The sequence below is a fragment of the Culex pipiens genome, chromosome 1 (genome assembly GCF_016801865.2).
Source record: "Culex pipiens pallens isolate TS chromosome 1, TS_CPP_V2, whole genome shotgun sequence".
NCBI lineage: Eukaryota > Metazoa > Arthropoda > Insecta > Diptera > Culicidae > Culex > Culex pipiens.
In genome coordinates, this window is record NC_068937.1 from 109,400,727 (window position 1) to 109,416,426 (window position 15,700).

A 15,700-nucleotide genomic window follows, 5' to 3' on the forward strand; every position below is an offset into this window, starting at 1 on the left:
ACTTACCGACTTTCAGACAATATCCGAGGCCTTCCAGCAACTCGTCAATATCGTCCGCCAACGTGTCCAAAACATAGATTGGAGGTTGTCTACGTTCCTTTGGAGAATTGTTCGTTTTTGACGTCGACACTTTCTTCCGTGCACGTCCATCGTATTCGTCGTCGTCGGTGGAACTGCTACCGTCGGTGTTGTTGTTGTTTTCTTCGTCGTCACTCAGCATCTGGAACTCGTTCCTGATGGGAATGTTGGCGGATGTTGACGTGTTGGTCGTGGCACCGGAAGTGCCGGAACGGGTTCGCACTGGTGATCTCGGAACATATCCGGGATGTAGTAACTTTTTGTCGATGCCTTCTGCGCTCACGCTCCCCTGCGCGATGGCGGTCGACACGGCGTTGGTTTGTTTACCTTTTTGCACACGGCCGGTAGACGAACTTCGCGGGTTTTTCGAGGCCGCACTCGAACTGCCACGGCCACGGCCGGCCTTTGGCATGCTGCAGGAGCAAACTCGCGGGTAATTGCGGTAGATTACGGCGGAAAATTTCGAAAAAAACGATAGAGCACTGAGCACTTGACTGCTGCTTGCTCTCGTGCGTACACGGAGGTGAAAAAAAAAGAAGTTGAAATATTTTTGCGACCAATATCTCGATTTTTTTTAAATCTGTATTGATTCAAAAAATTATAACTTGGTCAAAGATTTTTTGCCATTCTGGAAATATCTGAAAAGTTGGCATTTGATGTCCTCTAAAATATATCAGAAAACAAAAAAAAAGTGTTTTTTTGCAAATCAAGTTTTAGTGACAAAAAGTGAAATTAAAAATAACCAATTTTTTTACCGCGTATCATATATTTTCAGTGTAGTCCATACCTACAACTTTGCCGAAGACACCCAATCGATCACAAATTCCTTCGAAAGATACAGATTTTTGAATTTTCACATATCATTTTTGTATGGACAGCAGCCAAATTTGTATGAAAATTATATGAACGAACTAATGATGCAAAATGGCTTCTTTAAGCACCAAAAAAGTTCCAGCCGGATTAAAAAATACAACAAAAATCGAATGATCGGAATCTCAGAGAATTGCTCTAAATGGAGTTAAAACTCAATAAATATGCCAAAAATCACTTTCAATTCATGTTTTGAAAGAATTACATAGATTTTGATAAGTTTATTTAAGAAAAATCAAAGTGTCTCATTGTTACCCATGGGCTGAAAGGAGTGGGAAACAATTAGACAGCCCTGGATTCTGGGTATATTCTTAATTTTGGTCAAACCTAATGAAGGGACATTGTAGCCCAACTCATTCCCTATGTGTTAATGGCAGTCTACGAGCGAAGAAGTAATTTTTGTCCATAATTTACTTTAACACCCCAGAATCAAACAATAATGAATAAGTTTTCAAGGGAGCGTGACTACTCTACCCTATGTCTACCAAAAAATCTCATATTGTGGTTGTTTAAATGGTTCAGCCTACGCAAAATAATGAAATTCAGGAAGCTTTGTATTAGCTCCGGAACACTGCGATGTTTTCAATAAAGAACCGAAAACATCCATAAACACTGTGGTTTAGAAGATTAACCGCAGCAAGTGTGGACGTAGCTTGATGGTCTAATAGTTGAGGCTTTTAGATTGCTGAATTGGAAGTAAGATTAAGCATGTGGTTTAGGATGTTAAATAATTTCTAGAAGAAGTAAATAATGCCGGACCCTAAGTTGTCACTTTTTGCCGTTTCTACTCGGCTAAGTCTAGTATACATACACTGCCGCTCTAATCTAGTCCTTCCCATATGTAAAAACAGCAAGCCGAGAAAAACGGAAGGCAAATTTGTCCCACCCATAAGTCTACGCGTTAGGATTTCACGAAAAAGTGGAATTTGGTACGGTTTTCTGGAATAAACTACTAAATTTTATTGGTTTTTTTTTTGATAGTTCACGTGATTTTGAACCAAACTGCATCGTTAACTCAAAACTAACGAAATTAAATATGGGACGGACTTGATTTAAGCGGCAGTTACATGATATCAATCAGTTTACACATCCATATTTTACTGTTGAATTTATTTTTTTTCCAAGTGAAATTTTTAAGCTTAAGGGTGCACAGCAACCAAGGAAGTTGTTGTCTTCTTATTCCAAAATTGTCAAACATACGAACCCAATCCTGCAAGAATCTGATTGTAAAAATAGTCAAACTTTGTTGTAAATAACTACGAAGACAGTAATTTAGGGGATGAATAAAAAAATATATCGATAGTTCCCGTAGTTTTGAAGATACTAAAATGTCTGTAACAGAAATCTGGGTGCAAAAGCTTTGGTTGATGTGTACCGTTAAGAGCATTCATCGGAATTTCACAACTTCCTCAAAACCACAAATATCTTCCCTCATTGACTACCCCCGAATAAAACTTGACAAATTCGTCTATCCCCAAACAGCTTTTTCATCTATCTGAAAGATTTCTACAAAATCGAGGGACGAGCCTTCGCCAAGTTGAGACAGCTCCGGACGTTGTACATCGCCCACGCACCCCGGCTTCAGTATCTGGAATCGAACGTGTTTGAGGGAATTTCGAGCAAACTCAGGACATTGTAAGTATCTAGCTGCTTCACACTTTGGCGGTTTCTGGCGAAAGACTTTCGGTGTTTGCACAGGAATGTGTTTGTTCCAGTCTAAGTGAGTTATCAAGCTTCCGAGAGTGGAATTCTAACAAACGTAATCTTGAATCACAATTTTGGGATCACGATACGATTTCACGTTTCAATTGAGCGAAATCGCTCCTTTTTTTATTTTTTATTTTAAAAGTTTTAAACTCTTGGATGATACTAAGAGGGGAAAAGCTAGAATGCTTTATGGGCATCTAATCACAATGGAATGCAACTCGTTCCACCCTAAATTGGGTGCTATCAAAAGAATTTCCAAATCAACTGGTTTTGCAGACCAGCGAAAAGGGTGCGGCTTGATTAGATCTGAAAGCAAAATAAAAATAATTTGATTCAAGGGCAAAAACACGTATAAATGGCAGTTTGAGCATTTGATGCTTTTTTATTAGGGACCATACATAAACCACGTGGACACCTTGGGGAAGGGGGCAGGGGGGATTGGCTACACAGAAAAAAAAATCATGGTAGTATTACATCTGGGAAGAGGTACATCTTTTATGTCAAAAAAAGGTGTAATTTTACCTCTGGAAATGTGTAATTTTACCACTTTTCTGGTGTAATGTCACTTTTTCAGTCTACATTGAGGTAAAATTACATCATAAAAGAGGTAATATTCAACCTTCCAAAATTATAGCTTCCAAATTTACTTAATTTTTTACTGTGTATTGGCAATGCTCCATACAAATTTACTTTTATTTGTCTGAAAATTGTCCACGATAGTGGGTAGGGGGGGGGGGGGGGGGGGGGTTGTTATTTTCAAAAAAGTGTCCACGTGGTTTGTGTTGTGGATTGTCTCTTACAATTGCCGATGACTTAAAACTACAGAATATGTCTTAAAACCTTGGAATATTGTATTCATAGTATGGAATTATGAATAAATACTTATTTCAAAATCAAAATCAAATTATTCGCTCTACACTCGCTTGCCTTGGCGTTCTCGATGCGAGATTCCTACTCGAAATTAGGCTTGATTGTTGAGGCAATTGCAAACCTCTTTTTACACCTTAGCTTCCATCCACCCCGGGATTGAGTCGTGTGGTGTTCGTGGGGAAGATCGGTTCGCGAATCGATCTGTGAGAACCCGCGAGATAGTAGTGGAAATTCGGGAATTCGTTAGGACCGAGGATCGGTGAGCCGGTACGTTGCGAAGTTTATTATGAAAAAGTCGTGCGCTGTGTAGCAGAGCTATTTGATACTTTTGGTATATTATATTATGAAATGCACGTCGCCGAATGAAATGTTAGTTATAATAACACTTCGTTTTGAAAGCCTTTCCCATAGCTTCGTTGCTCGGATGGCACGCCGGCGGTAAGAAGTAAAAAAATGATGTTATGAATTGCACTTCGCCGAATAAAACGTTAATTATCATTACACCTTCTAAAGCCCTTCCCATAGCCACGGACCCAGGGTGACAACTCCTACACCTGGACTGAGCTTACGACCTAACATATAGGTTAGACCGGGGCCAACATTTACTTTCCCGTCCGACGGAAGGCGTTATCAGACAAATCTCGTCTCGAATAATGCCACCGGGACCTTCTGGGATCGAACCCAGGCCGACTGGGTGAGAGGCAACCATTCTTACTTATACTTATTTGTAAAACTTAAAAAAAAACAATGTAAAGTCGAACGATTCATGGAAAAATATACCTTTATTTATGCTTTTGGTTGGAAATATTTTTCATTAAAAAAAAACAACAATGTACTGGATACCATGCAGCTTAGCCGTTTTACAAACTTAACATGTTTAATTTATTTAAAAAAACAGCAGAATACTTCACATTTACTTAATTATTGTCAGGCGCATCATCAACTGTGGACTGCTGGCGGTACCGGATATGCGTATGCTCTCGGAGCACATCATCCTGCACATGGTGTAAGTAAGCCAAAGAGAAAGCAATCCCGTGGGCTCATTTTCCGCTACAAAATTTAACGTCCCTACGATCAGCACGAAAAAGCTTTCATCATTATTCATAAAATGCAGATACTTTCAGCCCGTGTTCAGTTTTGTTTGCGAAGAATATGATTTTTCACCATTCTGTGCTTTTTTTGGCATTCATCTGTACTTTGTATGCATTTATTCAGTATCTCATCGTGTACCATCTGTCGTGCAGTTTCATCGTGAACGTCACAACCATCATCACACCTTCATAACATCCATCATCACGAATCATCCCAGCGGCTGGTGCATCTTTATGTTACTCCGACCCCATCTGAAAGTTAGTAGGTACATGTTCTTGTTTTTTTTTGTTACTTTGTTTAAGGTTGAACTGCTTTTTGTTATTATTCTTCTTGACATTGTTGGATAAAAGCAAATGTTAAGTTATTACTAAGATATAAGTAAAACACGTTTTTAGGCTGTAAAAGGTATCATTACCGGTCAGCATTGTTTGTTTTTTTAATCATTGTAATCTTGCTCCAAAAAGCATTTAAAAACAGAAGCAATTTCAAAACCAGAATTTTTCAATTCAATTCACTTTTCGCGAGAATTCCAATTCCAAAACTTCTAAATCATCCCCATTTCAGGCTGCAAACTACACCAACATTACAGGGACAAGTGGAAAGTTTCACCAAAATTTGTCGAGAGTTCAATGCTAAAATCGAATCGCAAAAATCGGACATGAACTCGAGGGCATTATACTCTCCGCCATCTCGAACACTGTTCACTGTGTCTGTAAATGGTACACCGATTCTCTCGACTCGATGCCACTATTCTCTTGGGTTTGGGTTTGGTATGGCTAAATACTCTTCATCTTTGTTGTGCTTTTCGTTTTATTATTAACTGTTCACATTCATTTATTTATTTCATTTTTTTACATTTTTGCACTGAATACAGTAAATTTGTGTAAAACTAAAAAAAAAATCATTTAAATATTCAAAATCATTAGAACGAGTTAACTAGGAACTGTATTTTAAGATAAATCCTCCAAGAGTTCTTACTTGTTCCTGGCGAGTTTTGCACCCACGCATCTCGATGGAAATGTTTAGAAGTTCTAGTGGTGAAAACAGCTGACTACTGCCATCATCCGTTGATGCTAGTTGGTTTTCCATCGGTTGCTGACTGAAGCCTGGAGCTGTTGTATTCTCCGCAGATTCAACGAGATGGCTGCAGATTTGGAACCACTCGAGTAGATCTCGCTCCTGGTGACGCCAAAGCAGGAGAACACAAGATTTGATAAACCCGGTCAGCCACTTTCACACCGAATCCAATGACGATGTTTTCACAAAAATGGGTGGCACCTTTTCCCGTCGTTCAAATTCTTCCTTCTCGCTCACGTCCACAGGGAGTGTTGCGAACTGGTTTCCAGACGAATTTTGAGCGTCCTTGCTTAAACTGCCTGGCTTTGCTGGTAGCGCATCGGCATTCTTTAACTTCTTCAAATCTACCGATCCTGCTGGTGAGGACCGCCACTTTTTCTTGCCGTGAGGCATTTTTTGCACTTTTCAGGAGGTAATATCGAGGAGTACCTCACTGGTTGGTGGTTCCAAAGGGAACGAGCATGCAAGGTAGATTTCATCAAATTCCGCCATATTTTGGGAAAATTTTGGTAAACTATCTAAGAACAATCCTACGGTAAAAGTGTTTCGATATCATTTATATTGTTTTTGTTGTTAACACATTACGAGAGGTGTTTCGTTTTTAAATCCACAATCACCTCCACTGACGGCATGATAATCGTTGCTGACTAAATCCAAACATTTAAAAAAGTTTGTTTTACTATTCTGTTGATATATTTATATTGGTTTACAGAGACTTAGATGGCAATCAGATAAGAGAAATAGCGGATAAGGCGCTTCAAATTAAGACTGATGAATTGTAAGTAAACAACTATAACTATGTTTGAAGGATTTGACCTCTAAATTTGATACCTTTTTTCCCGAAAACACGCAAAACTTCGTGCAAACAGAATACTAGACAACAACGCTCTCACCTTTATCCATGGTTTCGCATTTTCCGGCTCAGAAGTAGCAAAGCTGTAGGTATCAAAACACTTCAATCCTGCTAACAGTTGTATTTGGACAGCGGTTCTGACCAGTGCTCTCTGCTTGTTTTTTTTTTTTATCTGTTGCTGCTGGTTACTTGGAATGATTACCGCCTAGTGCAGCAGCCTGAAGTTTAATCACCAGTTGAAGCACATACATCGGTTGGCCTTTCTGGGAATAAAAAATATCCGAGAGCTGTGAGTGCTTTTCCGTTTTAAAAATAGAAACAGAATTAGGTTGCACATAAAAGCAGTACAATGCAAGTTTATCACTAGTGGCTTAAACTTTGAGCTGATGGTTGAATTGTATTGTGCTGACTCAAAGCACCTGTCTTTTCGCCTGTATTTATAACTACTATTCAATTCAAAGGGATTTGTCGGGAACTTCTATTGAAGCCATGCCAACCGAAGGCCTAAGTGACCTGGAAGAACTTCGCATTCAGAACACGCACACGCTCAAGACGATTCCATCAGTGTACAATTTTAAGGTAATGCTGCCTCTTATATGTACACCCACAGTAGAAAGCCGAGAGAATAACTTTACCAAAATTAAATGGAAGAATCAACCTCTCGCGGGTGAACTACCACTAAATTGTGTTCATTTGTTCATTGAAACAGTTCATCCCATTGAATGGCTTATATTGCCAAATGACCATCTCATAGTCATCGAACTTTGGTGGCCGATATGTAAAACTGTAAAACTGAAATAAAATATTATTATTATTTAAAAAAAAAAACCTTTATACTACCAAATCGTGTTCTTCATTCTCTCGGATGGCGCTGCTCAACTGTGGGTGTATGTATTTTACATTCCAAGAATAACATAGTTGAACTTGAATTTATTGAGTGGTGACAATCTTTGTAAACTTGCCATTCCTGAGCACAGATTCCATTCAAACAGTCTAAATCCTTCCAATTAAAACTTTTCCGTCCCCTGTATTTCCCCCCAGAATCTGCAAACCGCCTACCTGACGCACTCGTTTCACTGCTGTGCGTTCCGGTTCCCGGCGCGGCACGATCCGGACGGGCACGAGCAGAACATGCGACGTTTCAAGGAAAATCAGAAAAAGTGCATCGCCAAAGGTTACGCGACGCCCAACGTCAAGCTGGAAGAGCTGCAGCTACAGGAGCTGGTAAGTTGTTTGAATTTTCCCACGCCTTCAGTTAGTCAGCAAGGGCAGGTCGCGTCCCGGGAGCTGAAAATAGATCCACTCCAGCCCCGGCGACGCCGCGTGACCAACCAACTAATCTGAGGTTAATCGACGTGTGGCGGGAAAGGTTTAACTGGTGCTGACCTTTTTCTATCGTGATTTATTTCTGAAACTCATCAATATTTAATAAATGAACGTTGTCACTGACAGAGTAAATAAAGAATCGAATTTTTATAGCCATGGAGGACAGATTATTGAAGTAACCAAATCAAGCCAAATGTGCGTTTTTCCACTAAACCGGAAATGGATTTCATTTGTTTTCATTTATCGACTTAAACTTTCCAGGAGACTTCTCTAAGACAAAAATGCCATTTTGCATCATATGATTAATATTTAGCTTGGGAAGTTTTGATCGACTTCAATCTCTGGAAATGTTTTAGGTATTGTCTAGATTATCGAGCTATTCAAAATTTCGAAAGAGATTTTCGAAATTTTTCGATATGTTTTAAGGAACCAAAAAGGCATATCTTGAGCCACAGAAAAATATGGACCACAAAACTGCCACTGAGTTATAAAATTTTGAAGAATTGAAAAAAAAATTATATACTTTTTCAAATGTACAATCGAAAAGTATTCTCCATTTAATTAAAGTGCACCATTTTACAGTTATTGCCACTTTAAGTTCAATGTTGAGAAAAAACAACATTTTTATAATTAAAAAAAATAGTAAGTGCCCATTTCTGAAAATGTTTTTTTTTAAAGCTGAGGAAATTTCATATGAAATCGTTTAAGAAACATTGTATATTTGGGTTCTAGTTCCTGATATACAGCTCCCAATATTTTTTGATTGTAAATTCAATTTTAAACCAAAAATATATGGCGGGAACGTATTTTTTCTCTCAAAAATCAAAATATATTCAAAAAAATATAGCTTGGCGGTAAAACTTTTGCCCATGAAAGTATGACTAAAGGTCGAAAGATATAAGGTCGAATGGACAAAAGGTCTAATGGACAAAAGGTTGAATACCAAAAGGTCGCATGGACAAAAGATCAAAAGTGGACAAAAGTTCGAATGGAAAAAACGTCGAAGAAGAAAAGGTCGACTTTAAAAAAAAACCTTTTGAGGTGAGCCCAAATGCATAAATATTGAAACAGCTCGTCGCCGTCGTGCTAACTTGTCGTACGTGCATTTTGGGTAAAATTGAGTTAAGAACGCCATTTTGTGTAGCTCACCATGCCTCACGTTCTGACCTTGACAGATCCTCACTTTACATATGAAAGTAGTTTCAATCTTGTCGCACTATCTTGTCACTCCCTGAAAATTGATGTAAGCGCGACAAATGGCCCAAGGGATTTAAGGTCAGAACGCGTTTGACGCACGTACAAGTTAGACTACCGTAAATATTTGTAGTTAAAAAAAAATATTATAACTCGGGACTCCAGCAACCAACTTCAACCAAACTTCGTGACAATGCACAGAATGGTCAGCCATACAAAACGTGTTTGTTATTGTTTACATTGCGTGCTCTAGTTTTTGTTTATTCAAGGTCAAACATTAAAACACGTTTTTCTCGGAACGTCGAAATGGCGGGTGCGACAAGATAGCACGACGACGTCGAGCTATGAAAAGGTGTTTTGAACGGTGTTCATTCATTCCACTTCTTTATTCTTAAAAAATAGAGGTCTTCTGAAACTTGTCTCCGGATTATTGGAGACTTTTGAAAGGTGTTTATCTTAAAAAATATAAATAGATACCGTAGATTTTTTTTACACTGTTTATTATACAGCTATATTTTGAAGTCATATTTTTCTAAGGATCTAATGTGATTATGAAGGATAGATATCTCATATTTTATAGAATGCCGCCGCCGAGCGGTAAAGCCTTGCGCATATGATGACGTCATATTTCCTACATCTTAAAACGCTAAATCTGAATCTGTGATTATTTTATTTATTTTACTCTAACATCAACGAACAACCGCGCTTAACCTGCTCGGTTGCCAACTTACTACTTAATGTCTAATCGCATACGTCGCAAATTCGACACTGCTGCCCGGACTGCACGACTTTGCTGACGGTGTGCCGATGTTTGTTATATAAATTTATCTTAGTGAGCAGTTCTCTAGGATTTCGGTCATTCGATTTGTTTTGTATTTTTTAATCCGATTGAAACTTTTTTGGTGCCTTCGGTATGCCCAAAGAAGCCATTTTGCATCATTAGTTTGTCCATAGAATTTTCCATACAAATTTGGCAGCTGTCAATACAAAAATGATGTATGAAAATTCAAAAATCTGTATCTTTTGAAGGAATTTTTTTATCGATTTGGTGTCTTCGGCAAAGTTGTAGGTATGGATACGGACTACACTGGAAAAAAAATGATGCACGGTAAAAAAAATTTGGTGATTTTTTTATTTAACTTTTTATCACTAAAACTTGATTTGCAAAAAAAAACACTATTTTTAATTCCTTTCATTTTTTTATATGTTTTAGAGGACATAAAATGCGAACTTTTCAGAAATTTCCAGGTTGTGCAAAAAATCATTGACTGAGTTATAAATATTTTAATCAATAGTGATTTTTTCAAAAAATCGAAATTTTGGTCGCAAAAAAATTTCAACTTCATTTTTCGATGTAAAATCAAATTTGCAATCAAAAAGTACTTCAGTGAAATTTTGATAAAGTGCACCGTTTTCAAGTTAAAGCCATATTTAGGTGACTTTTTTGAAAATATTTGAAGTTTTTCATTTTTTTTAAATAGTGCACATGTTTGCCCACTTTTGAAAAAAATATTTTTGAAAAGCTGAGAAAATTCTCTATATTTTGCTTCTTCGGACTTTGTTGATACGACCTTTAGTTGCTGAGATATTGCAATGCAAAGGTTTAAAAACAGGAAAATTGATGTTTTCTAAGTCTCACCCAAACAGCCCACCCTTTTTCAATGTCTATATCTCAGCAACTAATGGTCCGATTTTCAATGTTAAAATATGAAACATTTGTGAAATTTTCGAAATCTTTTCGAAAACAATATTTTCAAAATTTTCAAATCAAGACTAACATTTCAAAAGGGCCAAACATTCAATATTACGCCCATTTAAAATGTTAGTCTTGATCAAAATTTCACTAAAGTACTTTTTGATTGCAAATTTGATTTTACATCAAAAAATGAAGTTGAAAATTTTTTGCGACCAAAATTTCGATTTTTTGAAAAAATCACTATTGATTAAAAAAATCATAACTCGGTCAATGATTTTTTGCACAACCTGGAAATTTCTGAAAACTTCGCATTTTATGTCCTCTAAAACATATCAAAAAATAAAAAAAATTAAAAATAGTGTTTTTTTGCAAATCAAGTTTTAGTAATAAAAAGTTAAATAAAAAAATCACCAATTTTTTTTACCGTGTATCATTTTTTTTCCAGTGTAGTCTAATATCCGGCTTCAAAAGAGTGTATAAACAACACTTAAGTGCTCATAGCTTTTGATAGGGATATAAGATCTTCGATGTGTTATGCTCATTTGAAAGGTCTTTCAATTATCTAACTAACGACACGTGTCACATGATGGACCCGGACATCATTTTCATCGAAATATCTGAGATCCGGCCTCCAAAAAGTGTATAAATAACACTTAAGTGCTAATAACTTTTGATAGTGTTGTCAGATCGTTGATATTTTAGGCTCATTAAAAAGGTCTTTCGATTGACTGACTAACGACGATCGCATAATGGACCCGGACATCATTTTCATTGAATTATCTGAGATCCGGTCTCCAAAAAGTGTATAAATAACACTTAAGTGATAATTACTTTTGATAGGGTTGTCAGATCTTCGAAGTTTTGGGCTCATTTGAAAGGTCTTTCTAAAAATATATAACAAGACGGATTCCCTTACAAAAATCACCCTTTTAACAATCTTCCGGACATTCTTCTAAGTGGATTTTTAGTATAACTTTTAAAGTACTTTTCTAAAGTTCATAATATTACCTAGGGTCTTATGGACCCCAAGACAAATCGAATGAGCCAAAAACGGTCAAAAATGGTTCAGCTAGTCCGGAGATAAACGCGTACATATTTTTCGGTGCACGGACTTACAGACATACACACGAACAGACATTTGTTCAGAATTTGATTCTGAGTCGATAGGTATATGTGAAGGTGGGTCTACGAGGTCGAATTAGAAAGTTCATTTTTCGAGTGATTTTAAAGACTTTCCTCAGTAAGGTAAGGAAGGCAAAAATGAGATTACAAGCCATGGTTTTAACATTTGAATGAATAAAGTGTTTTAAAATGCATAGTACCCCTGCCCAGATGTTTTGCAATCTTTAGTTTTCGAAATATCAATGTATTGGCGAAATAATTGTTTTGTCGAAAAATAAACGGAAAACAACGGAATCTCCAAAAAAAAATATATATATTGTTGATCGATCTTAAATATGGTAAATATTGTTTTAAACGCAGGAAAATGCATTTCATATCATTTTCAGACTTCTAAAAAAACGAAGTTGACTTCATAGCTGTTGGCCACCATTGCTAGTACCAACCACTAGTGTCTTCCTTTTTATCTACAAGGACTTCACCGCCCTGGGCTCCTAAGTGTATGAAAGTATGGCACGGAGCGACGGCGCCGAATACCCATATTTACACAAAGAATTTTAGAGCGCCCGCCGCGGGATTCGAACCAGCGACCTCTGGATTGTGAGTCCAGTGCGCGGTCCGATTGATCCACACGGGCAGGCAACTACTTTTCAAACTTATATTTTCATTAAAATTTTGAAGTTTTTTTACCCCTTGATTTTTCGGACCGACTTTGAAGGAGAGGGGGGGGGGGAGCGACATTAACTTCAAAAAATATTTGCAACGGCCAAATTATATATTATATACCGTCATCAGGGGTGACATTGAGTCTGGGGTGAGATCATACATATTCAACATTTTTGTATGACCCAAACTCACCTCCAAACCCTGATGACGGTACTAAGGCTTATTTACAATTTATTAAAATTTACTTGTACCACCATGCGCCTCCTCCCATGCGCCTTTTTATGGAATAAACGTTTTTTTTGTGAAAACGAAATTTTCACCGATTGAATATTTTGAATCGAACTTATTCTTAATCAGGAAGTTGAAACACAACTTTCTACGTAAAAATCTCCCATGTCGTGTCATGTCGTTTATAATATAACGTGTGCCTGATACTGATTTGATTGAATCATAGCTTATTACTGATTTATTTATTTTATAAGTTGCCTTCTTGCGCTCAACCCATTCAAGCCACAAAAAGGAGTTTGTGGTTTCACCCTTTTAAAAAAATAATCTTATCTTATCCTTTTCAGTGCCACAAATCGAGCAAATTTCCTTGAAACTTTTCTGACAGAAAAAATGAATTTTCGCCTTTATTTTTCTTGCGTTCAAAATATGCCCACACTTCCTGGAATCGCGGAAATAATACCCAAGAAATGAATATCTCATTTCCTGTTGCAAGCGAGCTACACGGTTGGACGAAACTCATCAAACTTTGCACATCTGATACTCTTTTGGTATAGAATTCAATCAACAGCATTTTTCTCCTTTTCTTTTCTCATGTCCCGCCCAGGGCCAGCACGGTAGTCAGCGGGAAAGTTCACAGCGTGAACGGCGTCACGCACCGTCGGGAGATGCTCATGGTTTCGGATGGTTGCCCATTCTGTCCAGGTATGATTTTTTGGGTTGTAAAAGATGTGGAAATGTGTCTAAGTGTGGCTTGGTTTTTTTAATTGATGCATGGCTGATCCATACTGACTGAAAATCTTTCTACCATTCCAGAAACAATCTGAATCTCAAATCTGACCACTTTGTCAAGGATGGATCCTCACTAGCAGATGCCATCCGAAGTGGTCACGAAACGATGGGGGACAGCTTTTTGCAGCCAATTACCGGTCTACCACTGGAAGATATCCTACGGGAAGACGTATCGGATTTGTACACGGAAAACCCTCTGCCGGGAACGTTCCACGGTGAGGTACTTCATCCGGTCGAATCGCTGGAAGCTCTCTGCGGTAATCTTACCCCTGCGTGAGTAGTATTATTTGTTATTTTTGGAAACGAAAAGGATGATTAGCATTTCAACAAAACTAATTATAACCAGCATTTGCTGGGCCGCTAACTTTATCGTTCGTTATTTGTAGGACATTCGACGTGAAATGCTACCCCATGCCCGATGCTTTGAACCCGTGTGAAGATGTCATGGGATCCCACTGGCTGCGTGGTTCCGTTTGGGTCGTTGTCCTGTTGGCAGTTTTCGGAAATGTCGCCGTCCTGGTCGTGTTGTTTTCTAATCGGTAACTGACAGGATTATACATGACTTGCTGACAAAATTTGAGATTAATCATTTCGCCTTTCGTTTCCAGCACCGACATGAGCGTGCCCAAGTTTTTGATATGTCATTTGGCCTTTGCCGATCTTTGCATGGGACTGTATCTGCTGCTGATTGCGTCTATCGATGCGCACTCGATGGGGGAGTACTTTAACTTTGCCTTTGATTGGCAGTATGGTAAGTAGCTAGCTGGGAAATGTTGTTGCTCGATAAAGGCTTTCAAAGTGTGCTTGTCAAAGTGATGTGGGAATTCACTTTTTGCTGTTGAAAGGCTTTTTTCTCAATGTGAGACAGGCAATGCTTTAGACATACGTTACAGTAAAGAAAGACAGTTGATGTTGAGATAGAAAACGAAAACCTGTTGACATAAGAGAGATTTTTGAATGAAGATATTATTTATGTTGTTGGGGGTCAGAATTTGCAATTGGTGTGCAGAAAATGTATCAAACCTCGCTCTACAAGTTGAATATTTTTTTGTGCACCATTTGGTGAAACTTAATTTTGATTATTTAAAAAAAAAAATAATAATCGAGTCGAGTATTAACTCATTAATACTCCTGCTGGATTTTTTTTGTATGCTTTTTAAAAGACACATAACTGTTGGGTCTACTAGGATGACCCACTTAGTTAATAAATGCTACAAGGCAATGCACAGTGTTCGGAATGGCAAAATTAAGTGGAATAAATTGATAACTCCTTTATTTGACGTCCTAGCCAAATGGTGTCTTCGGAAGAGTTGTTGTGCTTGATAAGGGCTATCTTTTGAAGTTATTGACATACAGGGTGATGACCTTCCAGGGTGTCAACCAAAAACTAACTTTGTTGGATGACGTTGTAGGGCTTTGGTGTCTTCGGCAAAGTTGTAGAGGAGAAAATTTCATGAAAGTTTGTCGAAGGCGCCAAATTTGTAGCTCTTAATCTACTCGAGATATACGCCATTTTTGCAAAAAAAGGTCCAAAAAAGCACTTTTTTGGTGATAACTCAAAATGTTAGCATTTTAGCGGCCTACTATGTTCTGAAGAGTTGTTTGTGACATAAAATTACACATCTTTGTCGAAGACAGCAAAATGTTTTGAGCCTTTATTGAGGAGTTATAACCATTTTTAAGTAATTTTGAGCCTATTTTCAAGTTGCTATGTTTTCAAAATGGCGCTTTTTGGCGCAAAACCGAACAATGCACCTTAAAGTACACACTTTCAAAAACATTTCCTGAAAATATCTCCATGTCTATCGGTGTCTATTTTCAATTATCTCAATTTGAATTTGACGGTTTTTAATCAATTTATTTATAATTTTTAAGCGGAATCTTATTGAAAACGAGGTTAAAATCGGTAATTTGAAGCCCAAATTGATCATTTTTTTATGAAAAAAAAATACTTTGTCTATGAAGGAATACGGCAACCTTTCTATAGTGACCAAATATAAAAGGAAATACTTAATTTTAAATACACCCAACCGGCGGTTGCATGATTGTGATACATGGCGGCATGAAAGTATATCAGAATCTGCATGAAAACTGTCCTCATGCATTTTTTGCGATATAGGGGTGACATTTTTGCC

At 37.6% G+C, this 15,700-nt stretch overlaps 1 protein-coding gene across 1 annotated transcript in view; it reads left to right on the forward strand.

Moving 5' to 3' along the window:
- LOC120425720 (thyrotropin receptor) overlaps positions 1-15,700 on the forward strand; it is a 28,163-nt gene that overhangs the window by 8,603 nt on the left and 3,860 nt on the right. The window contains exons 3-13 of the mRNA XM_039590325.2: positions 2,431-2,583; positions 4,457-4,531; positions 6,407-6,472; positions 6,564-6,632; positions 6,762-6,836; positions 7,009-7,126; positions 7,589-7,771; positions 13,381-13,478; positions 13,590-13,838; positions 13,952-14,104; positions 14,174-14,316. Coding sequence (XP_039446259.1) covers positions 2,431-2,583; positions 4,457-4,531; positions 6,407-6,472; positions 6,564-6,632; positions 6,762-6,836; positions 7,009-7,126; positions 7,589-7,771; positions 13,381-13,478; positions 13,590-13,838; positions 13,952-14,104; positions 14,174-14,316 — 1,382 coding nt within the window. The remainder of the gene's footprint in view (positions 1-2,430; positions 2,584-4,456; positions 4,532-6,406; positions 6,473-6,563; positions 6,633-6,761; positions 6,837-7,008; positions 7,127-7,588; positions 7,772-13,380; positions 13,479-13,589; positions 13,839-13,951; positions 14,105-14,173; positions 14,317-15,700) is intronic.